The sequence below is a fragment of the Ochotona princeps genome, unplaced genomic scaffold (genome assembly GCF_030435755.1).
Source record: "Ochotona princeps isolate mOchPri1 unplaced genomic scaffold, mOchPri1.hap1 HAP1_SCAFFOLD_3548, whole genome shotgun sequence".
Taxonomy (NCBI): Eukaryota; Metazoa; Chordata; class Mammalia; order Lagomorpha; family Ochotonidae; genus Ochotona; species Ochotona princeps.
The window spans coordinates 18,261-38,429 of record NW_026697505.1 but is presented as its reverse complement, the minus strand read 5'-3'; the positions used below and the strand labels follow the sequence as shown (position 1 = coordinate 38,429).

Here is a 20,169-nt window from a genome sequence, read left to right as displayed (position 1 = left end):
AAGACGAGGTCAAAGAACGGACTGCGTCACACCGTCAGCTGCGTTCTCGGCCTTCCGCGCACACAGTGCGAGACACTAGGGATCTGGTGCTGCAAGTTGTGAGGTTGATCGTTATTCAAGCTTAGTCATAGAGGAGTTCGCAACGCTACCACCGGGATGTCGTTTTAATGTAATGATGTATTCATGCCGTTAAAGAATATCGAAAGGAAGTGGGTTTGCTTGGGATAGCTCTCGCTGGTCGGAATTGCGTGCAAAGCTGTGCAGCTGCAGACTAACTCCGCGTTGCCCGTACTGAGGTGAGAAGTGTTGGGCGGACATCATACGGTGAACCGTGTAAAACGCACGCGACACCTCCATACAACATAGCTGATGATCCTAGCCTTACCTACTTTTAAACTCTTGTTTCAAAACAATGTTGATTCACCATCATTAGCACTACAGCTGCAAGAGTAGACACGCCATAGCCGCCGTTCGGCAGCGGGGCACGCGAGATAGCTACAATCGAAGTAAAAAACTATGGGGCATGCGGGTTCCCTACACGTCTATACGTGTACACAATTCATGCATGCATGAATTAGGAGCATGATAATCACAAGGAGCGTACACTGTTGCACCCGCAAACGTCCCCGACGCGGCCGTAGCTGTCGCTCGTTGATGCTTGCCTACGCTAACAGGCATCGACCTACACACAGTACTTAGCGCGAGTGGGTCAGGGTGTAATCACGTATTTCTCTAGTAGAGATACCCTTAAGGAATTGTCTAACAAAGCCAGCGTCTCGTTGGACGCGTAGGGGTTGACAGCGGTAGCAGAGTAGGAAACACCAGCTGTCCACAGAAACGGGGCCTAGATGCGTCAACGTCGTGCCAGTGCATGAACGAGCACGGAGCCTCTGCATTCGGTTGATTGTAGCTCATCTGTAAATAGCACATCCTGAACTTTAGAAACGTGGAACATCAGATTAAAAACTTCGTCATGAATGGCGTAGACCGCGAACATATATGCATGATGTTTCACACGAGCTCAGTAGCTCACCCAAGCTGTGCGTCGTTTCCAGGTGTACCACATAGGTGTTCACACACACGCACGTACATGCAGGTACATAGGCGGACCAAATTTTCAGACTGCAACATCTGAACATTGGGGATACACAAGACTGCATCCCTCGTACGGCTGGCTCCCTCAGCAGCATGAAAGCAGAGACAGATATTCAGCTGCCTATATACTGAATGCACATACGCCGCGTACGAACACACGCATGCACATGCAGGTGCCGTGTAGTACGGTAGTTTCTGCCTCACTATTTTATCAGTGTCAGCACCTTGGGCCGTTTTCGTCACATATTTATTGCGACTGTGCCATGACAACGGGATTAGATAAGCAATGTCCTGAAAAGCCTGCTGCACAGCGCGCGGGCGACGAAGGCAGCTCATTGTGAGACTACAACTCCTGCATCATTTCCATGAAGGCATGCAGCTGTTGCTGCCGCTGCTGACGCCGCTGAATGCGCAGACGCTCTTCTAAACGGTTGAAGAGTTCTCCGCAGACGCGCTGTGAGCTCTGCATGCAAGACAGTCAAACATTCCATACTGAGAATGATAAAGGAGATTTTGTTTGGGAGACGGCGGGGACAGGTCAGTTTACCAATGCGCAAGCACGTGCGTCACTGTATAGGAGCGAAAGTCATGAAAGCCACATCTACAGGAGTGAACTTCAAACACATGTTTCAGGGAGCGCCCATCCGGATAACCGCAGCCACGCCTGTGACGGAGCAACGGCGCGTCAGGTGCTATCAACAATCTGGAAGCCCATACGACAGGCCGCCTCGCTTGTGGAAGCCCGCACAATTTGTTTTAATTCCTAATAATTGGCAGATGGCGACTTGACGAACGCATGTAGAAGAAGGCTGGATTTTACATGGAGCTCCACAGTAAAGGTAGCATCTCAAGAAGTGGAGACAACTTCATGTCACTATGGACGGACAAAGTTTACACACGGTGCAGTTTAAACAACCTGAACCTAAAGGCGAGCTTTTAGGCTTACACGTACATCCATGCATGCATATATACATTCAGAAATCTGCCCATACATACAGATGTAAAGATATATGCATACATCATTAATAAACATGCATACATGTATTTATATTTATACATATGTATATATAGAAATCTGCCACGTATGCACTCGTGCACGTTTGTCATCGCTCACTTTACGCAACGGCTACAGGTAAATACTCAGCAAAAAACCATGCAAATACAGACCATTTCTATACATGGGATCGGTACTGGACGGCTTACTCGCCTCCAGACAGATGGTACTCATAGCCGAGACCAGTCAAATCACTTCCATACAACAAGTTAGATGTTTGCACGTAAACGTCAAGGCCTTCATGTCTTTGTAGCTACGAGATCGCGCCTAAAAATGCGCAGACAGCTTCGTATATCTCCCGGTCGTACGCAACACACTTGAATTAGCGCCCACGGCCATATTACCACGATAGTATACGCTGCTCAGCCGTAGCCGACGGAAAAAAAGGTGGAGATCTGTGTGGAAGGCAGCGATGAAAGTTGGCACAGTCGCCACCCTGGTGACATCACCTGCAGAGTGTAGGCGTGTTAGGAATATACGGGAAATTTATACCATAACGTGGTAACTCATGTGAGGCATGTAGCCTGTATCTACGCCGAAGTCTGAATCTTGTGCGTATATCCTGTGCGTATAGCATCTAATAAGCCGCATGCACGCACCGAGACTATTTAGCCTCCTGGGCAGCATCACTCCCCCCCCATACGTGGAAGGATCTTCTTCGAAGAATGACTGCAAAGCCATGATGCACAAGCGCACTTCTTCGGTAAGTCGCTACTCCCCGCAAAATATGCGTAGATCCGTAAACACAATGTTGCAGTAGTGTCTCTGTTTGTGTGTTATCGTAAGGTGGTTTCACCGAACATGCTAACGTGAATGCAAAAAGTCTCTGGTCACTCAGCTCTTGTCTAATCGGTGCTTAGAATTATACACACACGTCTACTGCCATCACAAGGTCGAGCTGGCACTCATCACGTCTGCCCTGAGTTTCCTAGTCGAGTAGAGAGTGTACCTATTCAAGTTTACCCATCCCCAGATATCGACATCTATTCGTGTGCTGTCTTGTCTGGGAAGACGTGTAACGCACGCAGGGGCAGCCAGCACTGCGTCATTCTCCTTCTGGGCCTCGAGGTTGGGGCCGCTGCTGCTGTTGCTGGTGAAACGCTGCGGCTTTGTCTTTACGGGCAGAAGCGCGACAAAAAAGCACCCCCCTCTCACGTGAAAGCCGCACTGTTTTCAGTATCTCCCTTGCTCTGACGACCGAGGGTGTAAGCTCCACCAGACATTTCCCCTCAACCGCCACGCGCACTCATTTACACATGAGAACACGCACGCGAAAGGTTCTGTACTAGAAGCAGATGCTCATGGGACAATAATCACACGCGAACACGCGTGTAGATGATAACCATCCCATGCGCGCCGAGGTCACAAGTAGTGATTCCTCTGTGGGTGTAATCTTGCATGCTATCTCCGTGCGATGCGTGGACGCGTCTCTTGCTGACCACCATGAGAGACGAAAAGGTTGCAGGATCGACGAGCGAGTTTCCCAACGTTTGCAAACCGACACTTTTAAGACCTTGAGATGTAACAGCCACCGCAAGGCGGCTGCTGCACGCCGCTTCCTCGCTGGCCCGCATATCCCATACATAGTGACGGCCTATCTGAAAACAGAGAGGAGCAGAGAAGCGAAACGTACAACACGATTGGCTGCGTGAACGAACGCTCTGGAAACGAGGAGGCGAAGACGTGATAGCACAAGCTGCCACCAGCGTTGAAACCTAACGTTTTCGAAGATTGTAAGTCACCGCTTTCCTGCAATGACACAAGAGATAAGCAAATTGAGAATATGGTGCTCGGAGTGGGCAAGCGGGTGACGGCTTAGGCGCTTGCTTTGTGAGCCTCTCTTTCGTCAACAAGCACGTGCATCTGCTGTTCGAATGGAGGCGCCTGTCTCCTAGTGACTGCTGCGGAGAGCTAATCTTGATACGTACGTGCCTGTACACGTATACACAGTCGCATATTACGCGTGTCTACACAAACTTCCCGGGTCACCCGGTCACAGCCGATCACGTGACTGGTTGCCGCTTATGGCAGCACGGTGCAGTCGCCTACAGCGGACCCTGCATTTGATAGAGGCTTACGCAGCCCTGCTAGGTATCTTGTTAATCAGACAATGAACTTCTTCTGCGTTTTACATGTACAGGTTCATGCTCCCCATTATTAGCCGACGGAAGCTCCACATAAGGCACACACTCATACATACGTACATCCACACATATATATGACTACCTATACGTATGTACGTCCATCTGTGCTCTCTGCTACACTGGTATAACCTCCAAAACATGCTGTTCGAGTCCCTAGAGGCGCGCGGGGGGACCTGTTAATATATATGGGCGCCCATTTACCTAAATACGGTGCTATGCACTTGTATATGTTCGTATGCGTCTCCAAGCACGCAGTGATGATAGGCAAGTTTCGCGGAATATCGATGTGCATGCACGTCCACAACTGTATGAGAGCACAGATGCTAAACAAGTCTACGTAATTGTACGTGCATGTTGCTGCATACATCTTTTTTAGGGTCAGTCTCAGCCAGCTCTACTTTGCTAGTGGTGCGGCTGTTCGCGATAGTATACGCATTCGCATGTGTATATGCGTAGCAATATAGATATGGTGATCACACGGGTGGTGGACTGAGTTGGACGCATGACAGGTCAATATCACCAGGTAAACGCTGTTGCACAGTATCACTTTTTTGTCAACCCAGTTGGCAGGACCATTCATGAAAGCGAGAAGACAGTTCGCAGTTGCCAGCGGCACTTTTGCCCCTATGCATCGGGCTCCAAGTACTATTCCATAGCTCTAGAAGCTTCCCCACTGCCGACCACGTGTGTGTTTGACACACGCAAGCACTTGGAAAGATAGGCCTTTTATACTTCTGTGGATGAGTCCACGTGAGAGTCGCTTTTTGATACTTGTGCAAGCGCATGCGGCTCATGCAATAGTAAGTCCACATGTATAAGAGTGGTCTCATTTGAGACCATTCTAGATTCGTGGGTACAGGCGTAATGAAAAGCGTTTTGTTCGGATTCCACGAAGTAGTACAGAGGTAAGATACACCGCGTATCTGCAAGTACACATGACGAGCATGTAGCGAGGAATAGAGACTATATAGCGAGGCACACAGGTTTCCTTGCTCCTGCGGAGCTAGCTATAATACACCACGCCTTTGAAACTTGCAGAGCTGTGAGTCACTCGAGTACCGTGTGTCAATATGCGTGATCTTACGTTATGTCTGCGTAAAATCTTCCTGGTCCTGTCAGCCGTGCACGGAAGACATGGAACTCTTTGCATTCCCACAACAAAGTAGGAGAAAACTATCGGAGGCCGTTCTCAGCAAGACGGTGGAAGAGTAACTGTGTACAATGGGCGACTGCCTCACAATAAAACGCGGGTGGTTGACTCCGTCAGTACGAGAATCACTTGTATTGGAGCTTTCTAGGCATTAGAGGGAAGACGTCACATCGCTAACAGAGTGTAACTGGAAGTGCCTAACCAGTAGAAATGTACAAGGTGCACGCACATGCGGAAAGTCAATGAATAGAGCCCTATCTGCGTAGACGCACATGCGGAAGAAAGTGGTGTAGAAGAGGATGCAAAAAAAAGTTTAGTTTCTTGTTTCGTATGTTGCTCGGTGGGAGCTGCCGGAAGCACGATGACAGTTTCTGCATGGGACTCGACAGTAGTAGAGAAGAGCTTTTCAGCTTAAGATCGTATGCTTTATACTCACGTGAGAGCACAGATGCCACTTAGATGCAGTATTCCAGTATGTCCAACACGTTCGAAAGTATTCTCGGCGAGTGCACACGCGCCAGATATACTACCGCTTTACCCATGTGTACATGCTTACACGTACTGAATGCAAGATATACTGCCGCGGAACTACCAATGTGTACATCTCTGTACGTGTTGAACGCCCTCTCCCTGAGTTCAAGCTCGACTCTCACTCTTGTCGAGAAGGTCGAATGTACGTACGGGCCCCTGGAAGGCTCTGCAGCAGCTGATACGTGTTTGTGCGACCATCATACAGGTACAGGGCCAACGCAACTGGACGCGGCCACTATCGACCAGCGGATCAGACCGGCGAAGCGCAAGAGGAACTGCCACTACTTGCACTTGTACATCGGAAGAGTGGCTATATCTGTGCATAACATCAAACGAGCCCATACTCCTACCTGCTGAGAGCAGGACCGTCGCAGGTATATCCAGCGTACACCTCCCGCCATACATGCACGGCTGCAGGCACCTTTTCGAACAAGCAGCGGCTAAATCTGCTGCCCGCAAGAGCATCGAGCTGAGCTAGTGTTCTGCAATGCGACAGAGCCGTGATATCACACGGACGTATGAAGGACGATAAGACACATTTGCTTTTCCTGGGGCCGCCGCAAAAGAAGTTTACAACAACGCAGAATATCCGATAGAGCCCCTTGTAGACACATATGAAGGGGTATGCACTACTTACACGCACACACGCACACACACACACAGACACTCCGAGACAGAGACACGCACGTTTGTGGCTACAAACGCTCACTCAGAATTACATGCACACACGTGAATCCTCCTTGCGGGTGCTGCCCAAGCCCTTGTGTTCCACAGAGCATGTATGATAATTACGACAACCCATATGCATGTAAGTTAGGGGTCCTGAAAGAAAATAGGAAGATAAGAAAAACCCAGTGTGAGTCTTGCAGACACGTCTACTTGAGGCGCGGTAGCTGAGACAAAATCATTTTACCTGTCCGACCGTGACGATGAGGGGAATGTTGCTGGCAGGAAAAGGCGTTCCGGCTGTCTCTCTGTTAAGGATCAGTATACAGCTACACAGCGCACGCATGTGAATACGACGTTTTCAAAAAAGACCCGGCCGTAAGCCCAAGAAAGCCCGCACAGGCAGAAAAGGAGGAGAAAGTATTCACCGACTCATGAAGGATGAGTTTTGCAGTGAGCGGAGACACGTGACCCGCGGTACGTTAGGTAGGATGGTACGTCAGAGGTGCATAAGCACGCGGGGCTGAGTCGTAGCGAAGACACCAGAATATGAAGGAGACCTCTCAAGCACGGGAAGACAGAAAAGCCTCTCAGCCTCAAGAAGTGTGATGCTGAAATCAGTTTAGGCTGAATGCTGGAAACACAGAGAGCAATGGACACTTTAGGGTAGCACAGAGACAGCAGTAATACATGACGGAAGCACCAGCAGCTGCGCAGGACCGGCAGGATAGACAGCGCTTGCAGCAACCAGGGTGATTCCCCGCAGGCGCGTAACACCAGCAGCAGCCTCCCCCTGCGAAGCTGTGAACCACATGTTTCGGCAGCAGGTGCGATAACTAACTCAAGAACGGCTGTGAAGTAAACACTGCGTAATACTGCAGCAGCAACAAGGGCATCAAAGGGAGGCTACTAGCTGAGAGCAACAGCAGCACCACAAGAATCGCTGGCAGTCAAAAAAAAGCAACACTAGCAGAGAAGAGAGAATAACAGAGGAGATTACCACAAGCGTTACAAGAAGCAAAGCGGCCACAAAGTGAGAGCCACACACACTGCAATGAGCGCCAAGTAGGCTCAGTACGGTAATAGTAGTGAAGAAGAGGCAAACCACTTGAAGCACGCACAGCAACAGGAAAGGGGCTACGCGGTGGAAAATGACTAAGAATACCGCCGGGGAGAAGCACTGCTGGCAGCAGAAACGAACTGATGAAGGCGTTACTTGTAGGGGCTTGAGCTTACAAACGGATGAGACCGCGCACGTCAGCAGGTACACGATTGTTATGTCCACCATGTGTGTATGGAAGTATAGAGGTGTTTACCTCCCCCTTCAGGTTTCGGTGGATCTGCCTGATATAGCTGTATATGTAACACTGCAGTCGCACGCTAACATCATGGGGTCTGCAAAAAAGAAGCTAGAACGGCAGCAGCAAGAGGATACGGCGGAGGAGGAGGAGGGGAAGAAATAGGTCCAGAGTTTTGTAGCGGCCGCTGCAGACGAGGACCAGAACGCCAGCAGCAGCAGCAACAGCACCCAGGTGGACTAGCAGCAGCAACACAAGTGCGGAGAGACCAATAAGCACAGGATGCGTTGTCTGCGACGACACTCTCCCCGTCTTCAGAGACTGGGCCTGGAGAGGCTCATCAATGTTTGAAGGGAGAGCAGCCATCTACCGTTTTTGCGGAAATTCCAGGTCTTCCAGTGGGCGGTTCCACGCATCTGTGCAGCGAAATAGTGTCTTGTAGAATACTGTAGCATGTACTCCAGCAATAATTATCCCTCATACGAAGGATCCGTCAGCCCACATATACGCAGCCAGCCATGCTTGTTAACAGAGTCTTGTCATGTAAAATGTGTGTGTGCCATCGAAAACAACGGCACTACCGCGGGCGATTACAACAAAGGAGCTGCCTTGAAACTTCCTCCCTACAAGCCACGTTCGTGTATAGAACTCGAAAGAGGGTAATAGCAGCAGCAGCAGCACAGGAGCACTGGGCAAATCTTAGGCCTATCCTCTCCCTCAGCACCGTCTTTCCTTTCTAGCGTACATTCGCGCTACAAGGTCTGCTGCTTTGAGCTGCTACCGCCCGACGACTCTGCGCAAGTTACCATAATTGTCATATATGTGGCTACTTGTGTTGAGTGATGCAGTGCGGCTGTGAATATCCGCGCCCTCCTTACCGCTCGTCGCAAGCGACGTTCAAAATCGCGTTGTCTCCTTCGCCTTCATCGCCCTCTTTCTCGTCCTCATCCTCCTCGTCGGTCTCCACAAATACGTTGGGTAGGCTGTATCATGCGCAACCGAGTTTGAGTCAATATACAGGTGTAGATCATCGCTGATACAGCTACGCACCTTTCGCTGATTTTGGAAGCGTGCAACACATAACGTTTAACAATGTTATGTACGTGTGTACATATCAGCGCTGACACAGCTACGCGATCTTGGTTGATTTTTAATGCGTGCACCCCATAACAACTACCGATGTTAGGTACGTAACTATCCGTGTATGTAGGCATGTATGTATGTAAGTGTCTACATTTTGATGTATCTACGCATATACGTATGTATGTATCTAAGAATGTAAGTGTGCGTCAATGCTGCGTTGACGTGCTGCGAATAGTGGCAAAGCACACGTGTGAATGAAGAGCTAGACACTCAAGTGTCTGCTCGTAAGCAATTACAAAAGCGCCCGTCCAGCTGCGCTGCAGCGCCAGCTGTACGGGAAGCACGCTAAACCCGGCAGTCCTTTATTGCGCACGTGTATGATCCTTCTACAGAGGCTCATCCCTCAAGCACGCGTGCATGTGCGCGCGCGCCGAACAGCTATGACCCAGTGTTCACGTATTCTGCATCCATATCCGTGCCTCCTTGGTCGCGAAATACCTGACAGCTGCGTGCACCGCAACCGTTTACCTAGGTTTGTAGCTAGAGACAAAAAAATTGGCTTCTGTATGTCTTCGTATACCTACACAGGACGCATAGAGCTATAGACGCCCGTACCCTCACGTTCACACGTGATAACACGTGAAGATTTGCGTACACGTAGTAGTAGTAGTAGTACGACTGGTAACACACGTGACGTTCCCAGCAACACGCAGAACCGTCTATACGAGCATGTGACGAACGCTCTTACGCTTTCTGTGCTCAGATCGTATTAGCAGTATCATGGCTGCCCAGCGCTGCGAGACTGAAGAGCCTTAGCGGCCGGCTGCCCAGAGGCGTGCGACTAGAACGTCGCCGGCGCAGAACGTGTAGCTATGGTTGGGCGGATATTATCTATGTTCCTGCATTCAGACACGCGGCAATTCTGATACTACGTCGCAACTGCTGTGCGTATAAGGGCAGACCACGCACACATACACACAAACACACACTCCCGCGAACGTATAGACGTATGTAGCTTTGAATCCTAAGAGGATCCCTTGTATGAAGGTATCTGTGTTGCGAAGTCTCAGACGTACATTAGCGTGCGCAGCGCAGCCACGATTGAAAGGCTGAGCGCGTCGAGAAGGCTTCCCCCCGCCATTAGAACCTGACGAAAGCCAGCAGATGAGCTCTCACAAGGAAAGTGGAAATCACAATGGCGTCGTCGCTACACGACGAGTAAAAGAGCAGCAACGGGAACTACAGGCGGACAGCACGCCGACGTCTTTTCGCGATATGAACTCATCAACGGCCGCGACGAAAACGGTCTCAAAAGCTCAAGCAAGACGGGCGTCTTCTAGTAGGAAAGGAAGGCGTGTGTAATCAAAGCAGTATGACACTTGCATAAGGGGAAGAGGGAAGAATCAACATCTTGTGGACACATCACTAACGAAAAGTCTCTTCGGGAAGATACAGCACCATTCATCGGACTGCGAAGACCTCATTGAAAGGCTGAGAAAACGCCAATGCTAACGCGGGTCTCTGCCCACAAAACGCCGCTACACACAATTGAGCACGCATGCAACACGATTATCGGCCAGTGCGAGGGCGACGTGGACTGTCTTCCACATATGGGATGCATGTGTACGGCAACTTGCACCCCGCATCATGAAGGAAGTAGCGAAGAATTGATTCGTCTCACTTTGCGTTCTGCGTGCCTTACGCGAGCGGCGCCGCCTTGAAACATCTATTAGGCAGCGTGTAGAGTTGTACGTGGAGCAGCAGAAGGCACGCCCAAAGGAGCTGCTGTGACGCCACCCACGGAAATAGGTGTAGAACTAGGCTTCAGGCACGCGGTAGCGGGAAAACTGCAGGCTTGGAGTGCGCCCGGAAAGACATCCAGAGTGTACTCAAACACGTGATAGCATGCGTTTACGGCACACTGGAGTGGCACTAACACCAGAGTAAGAATATTGGTGGTGAATGTGTCGGCCACTTGATACGTAAGAATGTCACTATTGCTTCAAGCCTCAAGTCAGATGCGGCAGGGCTAGAACGACAGCGCCACACCAAAAACTGGTCCGCAGGAGTTTGTGCATCTCAGCGCGCCTTCGCCAGCAGCTCGTCTGCAAAGACTGGCGGGTGCCTGCTTTGCTGAGGCGTCACTGCGCTATTACGAGATACCATCGTCGCAAGTACGTAAGAAACAGCTCCACTCGATACCGATAAATATGGATGAGCGGCGCGCCGCTCATGCAACAGAAGTACATTGACACATACTGGAAAGAAAGCCGAGGTCAACAGAATATCCCCTCAGGTATTTTAAAGTCATGCTCGCTTCTTGCTTACTACCACGTGCGTTCGCGCAGCCCTCCGGGCAACGTCGGTACAGCTATAGTAAGTCTCCATTCTCCGCTCTGAAGCCACGAAGCGCTGCGAGAGCTGCCTTTAATATTCAGTAAGTTAATCAGGTGTACAGGAAATCAAAAGCTGAGGTGTTTACCTCTTTTCCCTCCTCACATATATATACACACACACACACTCTTGCATAGGTCGCTACAAGTGCGGGTATATGCGTGTGTACAGACCACACGGAGCTCTCTGGTACTGATTGAAAAGAAGAAATTAGGTACAGTACGCGCCCTGTGTGTGCAGAAGGAAAAGCGCACTTTCACATGCCTGCGCATGCTCAAGGTATTGAAACATGTCCCGCGGTGCGCAGCCGAAGCCTGACTCTCTTTCTAACGCCTAAGATCAAGCGCTATACAAACACGCATGTACAAGAACTAGGTCGATATAAACACGAAAGTATATTTAAAAAGGATACGCAGAAAGCGATGCATGTCGCCAACTAAACGGGTATACGTCTACAAATCAAGGCGTAGGGGTAAACATACATGAAGTCGCCGCCACAAAGACACGCGCTCACCGCACAGCGCATGTCCAGATCGAGCACACAGGAAACTATTGGTGCACATAACCGTAGGTGCGCAGATAACTGTCGCTGGGATGTACATCTGGAGTGCAACAGAAATGCGTTCGAGAGTAACTGCTCTACAAACACTCGAAACGGCGGTCTCCCAGACTTATAATAAGAGACCCTGGTATTCTGCTCAGCGCCGCGACTGGGCCACAGATCTATGCTAGGTAGTGACTACGAGAAAGCGAGGATGGACAGGAAAGAACTACAAGCCGGACACAGACGGTCGTGCACCTATAAATGTAAACACACTCACACGCAGTTCAAGAGCTACTACGCTGTCTATATATACGTAATACTATCTCTCTCCACGAAGAATGCAGACCTTAGTTTCGTCGACTGCAAACGAGGTGACAGACGGCCGGACGGAGCCATTCGTCTCTTCGTACATGCACACGTATTTCTACAGACATTGAAACCCACGCAGTCGGTGTGTACGTGCCAGCATAACATCCCGCGAATGACGCAGACTTCGAATATTCCTGCAGCACACGAAACACCACATGTCGTGCATAGAGGCACGCACGTTCTGTATATGCAGACACATTCCGTATACTTACATATATATACACATACGAATAGGACAATATATATACATATATATATATATATGCACATATATATGTAGGGTCGAGCTTACCATGCAGTCGATGTACACGTGAAAGCATAGCTTTCCAGGGAGAATGCACAGCTTGGATTTATCGATTGCGGCGGGCCCAAGCATCAAATCTACCAATAAGGACTGCATGCGCTGCGATCCTCCGGTCCCTTCAGCAAAATCGCTGGGGCCCCTTGCTCCTGCCGCACCTCCACCTCCTACTCGCGGTCCCACAGCAGCAGCGCTGCGTCACCGCAAATACACGCAGGTGTGTGGACACAAGATCGTATACACGTATATACATAAACATAGGCGTGCAACGCACAGGCCTCTACAAGCCCCAGGCGTACGCGCTAAACCACGTCTTGTGGTTCTGCCGGCAGACACGGTGCAATCTGTAGCCTTCAGACCACGAGAAAAGTAGCCGCCAAAACCCTTCACGCTTCGTCTTCCCCGTCTATCTTTCTTCCCTTCTTAATTTCTTTCTTCCTTCCTCTCTCTCCCTCTATATATATGTATAAACGAGCTAGTCTGTCCTGCTTCCCTCCGTAATCCCCTTAATCTGCATGTAGGTTAGCTACGCATTGCCGTACCAACAGTAGGTCAGCTCCGCACTGACGTATCAACAGTTTGTACGTATATACGTGAATCTCTCTCTGTCTCTTCCTCTTTCTCTGTATATACATATATATATATATATATCAATCACATATGCAGGCAACATGGCCACTATTGTGTAGACCGCTCGCCGCGTGTGGTCATGGCCCGCAACAACGCCTCCACATACGTATACCCCTGTGCATATATCCTTGCTATTATGACTCCAACGCGGCCCTAGTCTCTGTGTATTTTTGTTCCTGCACAGTCCAGTTAACGCACGATCATTCGGCAGTGGGGCGTTGAGAGCATGATTTACATGCAATCGTTTTTTTCCGGCGGTGTCAGTATTCCCTCAGGTGTGCATTTGTCCCTGTTGCCGGTTGCACTTTCTCTACTTCCTTCTGCGTAAGAGTGATAAGTCACTTCCTTGAAAAAGTTGCGCTAGTATCTGACGAACCATAGACAGCATGCGCCTTTCTTTTGTATGCTGGAAGCCAGCATATTGCCGCCAGCACCCTGGTACGACCATCACATACGGCAAGTAGTTGTGGGGAGGTATGTGTCTGCCAGCCAAAAGCACTTTTGAAGAGTCAGTAAGAGCTAGAAGGCCTGCGGCCTCGGCAGCCGCCAGAAGCTCTTGCAAACCGTTCACTCTCTCCAAGCACACAAAGGATATACAACAAAGCGAATACTCCTTCAGCACCGGGACACAGTTGTGACCGACCTTTGCCAGCGCTGCGCCCCCTCCTCCCACCCGCGCTCTTTTCTCCTTTGTGTAGAAATTTTAACGTGTATGACACACTCAAGAAGGAAGCCCACGATACGTTATGTGATAGAACCATTAGAGCGAGAGACCGCTTTTTTTTCACGTGCACAACAGCAAGCATCGGTAGACACTGTCGACGGGACTGCCACTACGTCCACGAGGGGCTGCTCTGTGCTGCTAGCAAGACGCAGGAACTCACCAGTCGATACCAAGAAATACGATTCCTTCACCAGGAGCAAGAGCGGACGGTTTCCCAACCTGCAACTGCAACGCAAGGCGGCAGAGAGATAAGAGAGAACGGGAAAAACGATGTGCAAAAGAAAGAGAGAAGACACAATGCACTCAGCACACAAAAAATGGTGACTGAAACGCCCGATAAAAGTGGCTTGACACGAGGGCTTGCCAAAAGGTTGAGCATGCAGACACAAGGAGATTTCTCGAAACACAGCTCCCCTAGCAGCACGTATGCACTGTAAGACTCACACGGCGTGTAGCTGTAGGCTGCAAATTGACCACCACGTGACTGCAGGCAGTCTCCCCAGTAGATCCTTTGACTCAGTGTTGAGAGCAGCTGCACTGTGAACAAAAGAAAAAGTACGTCTTGTGTGTGCTTGTAGCTGTACCGCTGACTTCGTCATCCTCGCGATCAAGCTCGCTGCTTGTGGCTTGCAGGACGACATAACACAGCCGCTTAAAGTTCACGTCCAACCCAATACCAATGATCGTTGGGGTTGTGCGTATACGAACACACACACGGTTCCCCATCACATAAATGGCCGCAGAGAGACACGCCAAGGCAAAATCGTACAGGAAGTGAATATTTCAATACTTTGCACACCTCTCCAGGCGCAAAGCCACCTCACTCTTCCTCTTTCCTTCTATGCGTGTTTCTATTCTATTCTCTCTCTTTCTCTCGCCACTCTTTCTCTCCCCTGGCCTGCGTTACGTTCGTCCACTACGCATATACATACAAGGAGATCTCTGTTCGCTGCGGACTGTTGTCTAGCGTGGCTCCTGTAGCGCTCGTGTCTACGAGGCTTCCCTCTGTGTGTCGAAACTCGTCTCTCCCCCCGCGCGGGCCGCTCTGTCCCCCCATCCACGGGGATGAGCATCGTACTACTTGGACGCCGGGCATTACGAGTCGGTGTTTGTGAAGTTCGAAGGCAGCCACGTCCGGGGACGGGCAACACACAAAAAAGGCACAAAAACGGCGCCTCACCTGGACTCCGCAGAGGACAGCATTCTCACTGCTGCGAACAGCAGCAGATGCGTGGCACTGCGGGAGAACGTGGGTCATTACATCAGACGGGAGCACATCGCAGCATGCACGGCCATCTTCACGTACGCCGCACTCAGCTCCCTCTTCTAAGAAGAGCTGCTCGGCCGCGCTCATGCCGCTTGCTGGTGCGGCTGCGCCTACTCGGCTCTCCAATACTTTTCGGAGCGCGCTGCTCACGCTGACGTTCTCGCTGCTACTGTCCATGTTGCTACTGCTGCTGCGCGCTTCTTGTGGCCAAGAATTTCCACTCTGCAGGCGGCTCTGTCTTCGTGTATATGGAGTCGATTTTTTCCCAGCTAAAGGCTCTCTCTGGTGCCTGAACGATCGCTCTACTTGTGCAACGCTGACCAATACGGGAATTCTGCGCATGTCGCAGGGAGGACTGCTGAAGTACGGGGCATAAGCGGGAAACTACGCGACGACGTGAGGGATCGCGCCCCTTTGCCCGCGGACGTCCCTCCTGCCGCCACGGCGTCTGCTGCCGCTCTCACGTCAGAGTGTTGGACGAGTAAGACTCCTCCCATTGCTATGGGGTGACACGAAGAGGTGTGCTGCAGCCCTGGCGGCTGCCGTGCCGCACGGGCGACGAGGCATTACAGTGTGTGTGTCTGCACGCCCTGACGTGCAGACAGAGTGGGTACCTGAAGAAAGAGGCGAATACTTTTTACAAACCAGTGCCGCTACGGGATTGGTTGTGAATACCCGGGAACAAAACTGGCCGGCGAGACAGCAGAGGGAGAAATTCCTGAAGAAGTCAAGATACTAATGAGAATGGACAGCAGAAGAGTCACAGCGTATTGCTGAGTGTTGAGATTGCCCCGCATTTTGGGCACCTATCAATGTGCTTCAGGCTGAGTCACATATGCGTGAAGCGGCTGGCTTTGCATATCAGAGGGTATACGCCTGCCGTGATGACGGCATGCTACCAGCCAACTTCTGTATGGAGGGGAGTGAACTCACACTGCAAGCATCCAACACTGCAGCTACTCTACGGAGACTGCGATAATGCAGAAAATGGCAGTCGCCGCAGGTGCCATCTTATGCCTGTAGTTTTCAGTAAAGCTTGGGAAACGCGAGGTCTCATTAGGGTGTATCAGATGAATGCGTCTTATACATAGGGAGACGCTGTTGTCCTCTCTTTGCACGGTGGTTCACGTGAGACTGTGTCACCTGCTTCCACGAATTCGCGTGGCGTGTAGACCACAAGACAATTCACAGGGCCTCGCGGGAGCGTCATATTGGAGTAAAAGGCTTATTATCCTGCCGGCGAACGCTTATTGGTGTTCGACGTGCATGCGACCCGTCATCGACAGCCGCCTCCCGCATGCCTCATCGGGAGCTTCCTGGCTACGTACGTAGCATGCGTAAGACTCGATGAGAAAACGCGCCAGCGAGGGACAAACCAGAGAATGTGGTTTTCTCTGGCCACAAGGTGCACAGTGTCACTTCCTTTTTCTTACGGTGTCATGTGATAACGCCTCCATGCTATCGTAGCTGCCGCTCTGTGCAACCAGATATGAGGCAGATACTGCACAACAGCCACACGTCGGCCAGACGTCGATGCACTTGCCTCGCCGGCGTGCACGATACAAGGGATCGACAACGAAAATTCGTATCACGGCTTCTTTTTGGAAAACCCACCGCGAAGGCAACTTGTCAAGGAATTCAGGCCCAGGAAAGTAGCTGCGCCTCGAAAAGGCCATAGAAATGGAAAAGAGTATCGGGTTGTCGCTCTCTTTTCTGGATGTAGGTGGGCATGCGCCATTAGAATCGAGTGCGTGCGGAGTTTTCATGGGCAGGAGTACCATTGAGACTGTTAGATGCCAGTTCTGAGTCGAGTGTTTGAAGATCTAGGGGCATGGGACATGTCTACACAACTTGCACAATCCTTCTGTTACCCCCCAAACCTTAGAGGCGGATCAGGCTTGCCTGCGAGCGCCACCTGCCCTTCTTTTTGGCGCTCAACCTCTGATACTTTAGTGATCGCCATTTCGCACATGCATAGCTGCTCAAATATCAATTGTATGCACACGAGTGTGGCGGCGCTCTGGCACACATGGGGCAGATTAAGCCGTACGTACACTGGCGAAATCCCACGTGATCACCCTTACGTGCTTTATCAATTCTTCTACATACAAGTCTGTTAATTTCCAATTGATACAGAGACGCATTTTCCTCACGGTCCTTTTCGATGATGTAGTCCACAACACAATTCCGGGGATCGAATCTTTCCAACCCGACCCGTATATGCGGTAGTACCTGTCATACTTCGAGTGGTCGCGCAAGGGGTGCTGACAAAAATGTGTAGCCGCCTGCATTGTAAGGAGCGAGCGATGCGCATACTTGCACGCTTGGCAGACGCTGTCTCTGTTTCGGCGGGACTTGCCTGTAGCGCCTTCCCCCTCCGGCTAGCATCTCGTGTGTACAGTGGCAATCCCGACGCATACCCCGCGAAGTCGGTCTGCTTTTAGTCGCTGAGCATGCATGCGTATCATCGCGAGTTTGGCACGGTTCGGAGCCGCCTGCACGCCTTCGCAGCGCTGGGTATTCATAGGTCCCCTTTGGGTTTTGTTTACATATACCTCCGCATATGTCTCAAGTACGAAGCATTTTACATTTATGTTACAGCAGACGGAACAGCGTCGGCGTGGTCTTCCCTCCACTACTGATTAGGGAAGGACGAGGCGGGACATAAGCGTAAGGACAAAACACGCTCTTAAGCACCAAGCAGCTCCGATCTACTATCGGGTTTCGGGTGCACGTAGGTGTGTCGGACGTGCTGCACGCCCCTGTGCACCGGCGGAACTGTACGTCGGGCTCGTCGCCTCTCGCACGCACTTACAGCACGATTGCGCGTCGATACTGACGTGTAGAGATGCACGCGTATGTGCCAGGCGACTCTTTCTCTTCTTGCGATGAACACTGCACGAGGGTCAGTACCTTGACTGCCCTGACTTCGGTGAAAGGAGCGAGTGAGGCAACGTTTCAACGTTTTGTATTGGGGATCTTGCATGTTGTTGACGTGCAGGTGGCGATGAGTGCCAAATACCAGGGACCGCAGTCTAATGTGTTGTTTAACAGAGTACGCTGGCCTTACAGTGTACATGCAAGGCAGCAGCGCGGCCGAACGTGTTAAGCTCTCTAGTGGCAGTATCTTTCTTTTAAAACTCGCTTGAAGGCGTAAACGCTTCGGAAAACACATTGGAGACCAACGTATGCTTCTACATTCTTCGCGGGTAGCCAGCGTAGCGCACAGGCGGGGTCCTCTTGAGTACCTGCGTGCAGCCTGGTATCTGCCACACACTACGAAGCAAAGCAGTGAACGTCACTGCAGATCCGCAGAACGTGTTCTTCAACGTTTATTCGAAGCTATGCTTAGTTGTTTCCAAATCAAATGAGCACGTCTGTCCGCATATCCGTGTGGGAATGCAAAGTCGGGATGTGGTGACCTACGCCTGCTCTTACACACGTGCAATAGCTATATGAGTCCGCGCACTGCGTGTTTACAGCAAGACGTAGCTGCTTCAGTCCACGTAGCGTGCTTCGTGCCTATATTTCCCTTCTATTTCGGTTCAGTGTCGTGCTTCTGTAGTTTCTACCTGAAAACAGTTCTGCTAAACAACTCTGTAAGGTGCATTCTAAAAGCTACCAAGAACTGACATAGCATCCGACGCGCGAGTCCTCCCCTTATACCGATGCATCGAGGCTCTGTACTCGTGTTCTGAATTGAGGTCACAACAGCGCCATTCCACGCCTCGCCCTGCATCTCCCTGGCCAACCTGTCTAAGCAACCATTGGCCGGTGCGCGTGAACTGCAAAGTTTTAAGATGGAAACGTAAGGCACGTGGCGCTGGAGTTTCAGCTACTTAGAAAGCTTCTACTTACCTGTTTGGTAGTCCTCTATTCTGAGAGCCTTTTTCGACTAGGAGCGCGCACGCAGGGTCACGTTCGCAATATGCATGGGAGCTTTTATCGGACACAGGCAGTCACTATGGTTGAAACCACAGCTCTTTGCCGACACCAAGGATTAAGTCTACATGTTCGAGAGAACACTGAATTTTATAATAGTGCGGCGCATGTCTCCAAAACAGGAGGGACACCATGTCTACAAAAGCCCCGCAGCACTCTTGCTCCTCCATGTGCGTGCCGATACACGCGATCTCCACAGACAAGTCAAAATACATTACCATCTGCGGATATATAATCATACTCTTTGCTCATGGATAACGCTTCCCCATGTATACACAAACGCACACGCGCACGCATGTACTCGACACGCACATTCACAGATAAAGGAGGCACAACCATATAAACATGGAATGGAAATGTTCTGCTCGTGGTAATACACCTGCAATCATGCATGCATTTCCTTCCTCCTCCGTGAGCATGAAGAATGACGAATTTGAGGAGGCAACACAGCTGCAATCTATTTGTAGGTGACACAGACCTAAGCAGTATAAACGCCGTCCAAGAACAGGCGCTCCTCATAAGTATTGGCAATAATTTGACGACCGCCAAACCATCGGCCGTGAAGAGAAGGTATTGCAGCAACGGCTCCTGCCACATCGGTGAACTGCACGAAAAGACGAACATCTTTGTCCATCACATGCACTTCCACACGTTTGATGGCGCCAAACTTCGAACATTCTTCCCTCACCTGCACAGTCAATACGAGAATTACCACACACACCAACCACAGCAGACCTGAGTCAAATGAACATACATTCACCATGAAATAGGAAACGACAGCACACACATATAGAGGCTGATGTCACAGAAGGCGGTGAGAGCTCGAATCTTTCTTTAGGAGATATATATACTGAAGACCAGCAAAAAACATAGCGACTGCTGAAGAAAGACGAGCTGAGCAACGCCAGAAAGTACTAGAAGGGTCGAAAAGCATAACCTTTAAAGTAACAACAGACGTAAGAGCTATACGGGGATGA

The 20,169-nt window shown here is 50.6% G+C and overlaps 1 protein-coding gene across 1 annotated transcript; it reads right to left on the bottom strand.

The window, feature by feature from the left end:
* Window positions 1–1,438: 1,438 nt before the first annotated feature.
* Window positions 1,439–15,592, bottom strand: LOC131479000 (uncharacterized). The gene is made up of 9 exons (XM_058659644.1): window positions 15,164–15,592; window positions 14,144–14,208; window positions 12,621–12,822; window positions 10,098–10,168; window positions 8,817–8,921; window positions 7,877–8,035; window positions 6,888–6,948; window positions 3,589–3,747; window positions 1,439–1,558 (listed from the first exon to the last, which is right to left on the bottom strand). The coding sequence occupies exons 1-9, from the start codon at window positions 15,590–15,592 to the stop codon at window positions 1,439–1,441; spliced, it is 1,371 nt and encodes a 456-aa protein (XP_058515627.1).
* Window positions 15,593–20,169: the final 4,577 nt, after the last annotated feature.

Bases quoted from the DNA above. Each gene is read 5' to 3' on its own strand.
- LOC131479000 (XM_058659644.1), bottom strand. From the start codon at position 15,592: ATGCGCAGAATTCCCGTATTGGTCAGCGTTGCACAAGTAGAGCGATCG. The intron at 8,922-10,097 runs GTACGTCTGAGA...CGCATGATACAG, and splicing joins GCTGCGCTGCGCACGCTAAT to CCTACCCAACGTATTTGTGG. The intron at 3,748-6,887 runs GTAAAATGATTT...CTCTGTTTTCAG, and splicing joins TCATCGTCACGGTCGGACAG to ATAGGCCGTCACTATGTATG.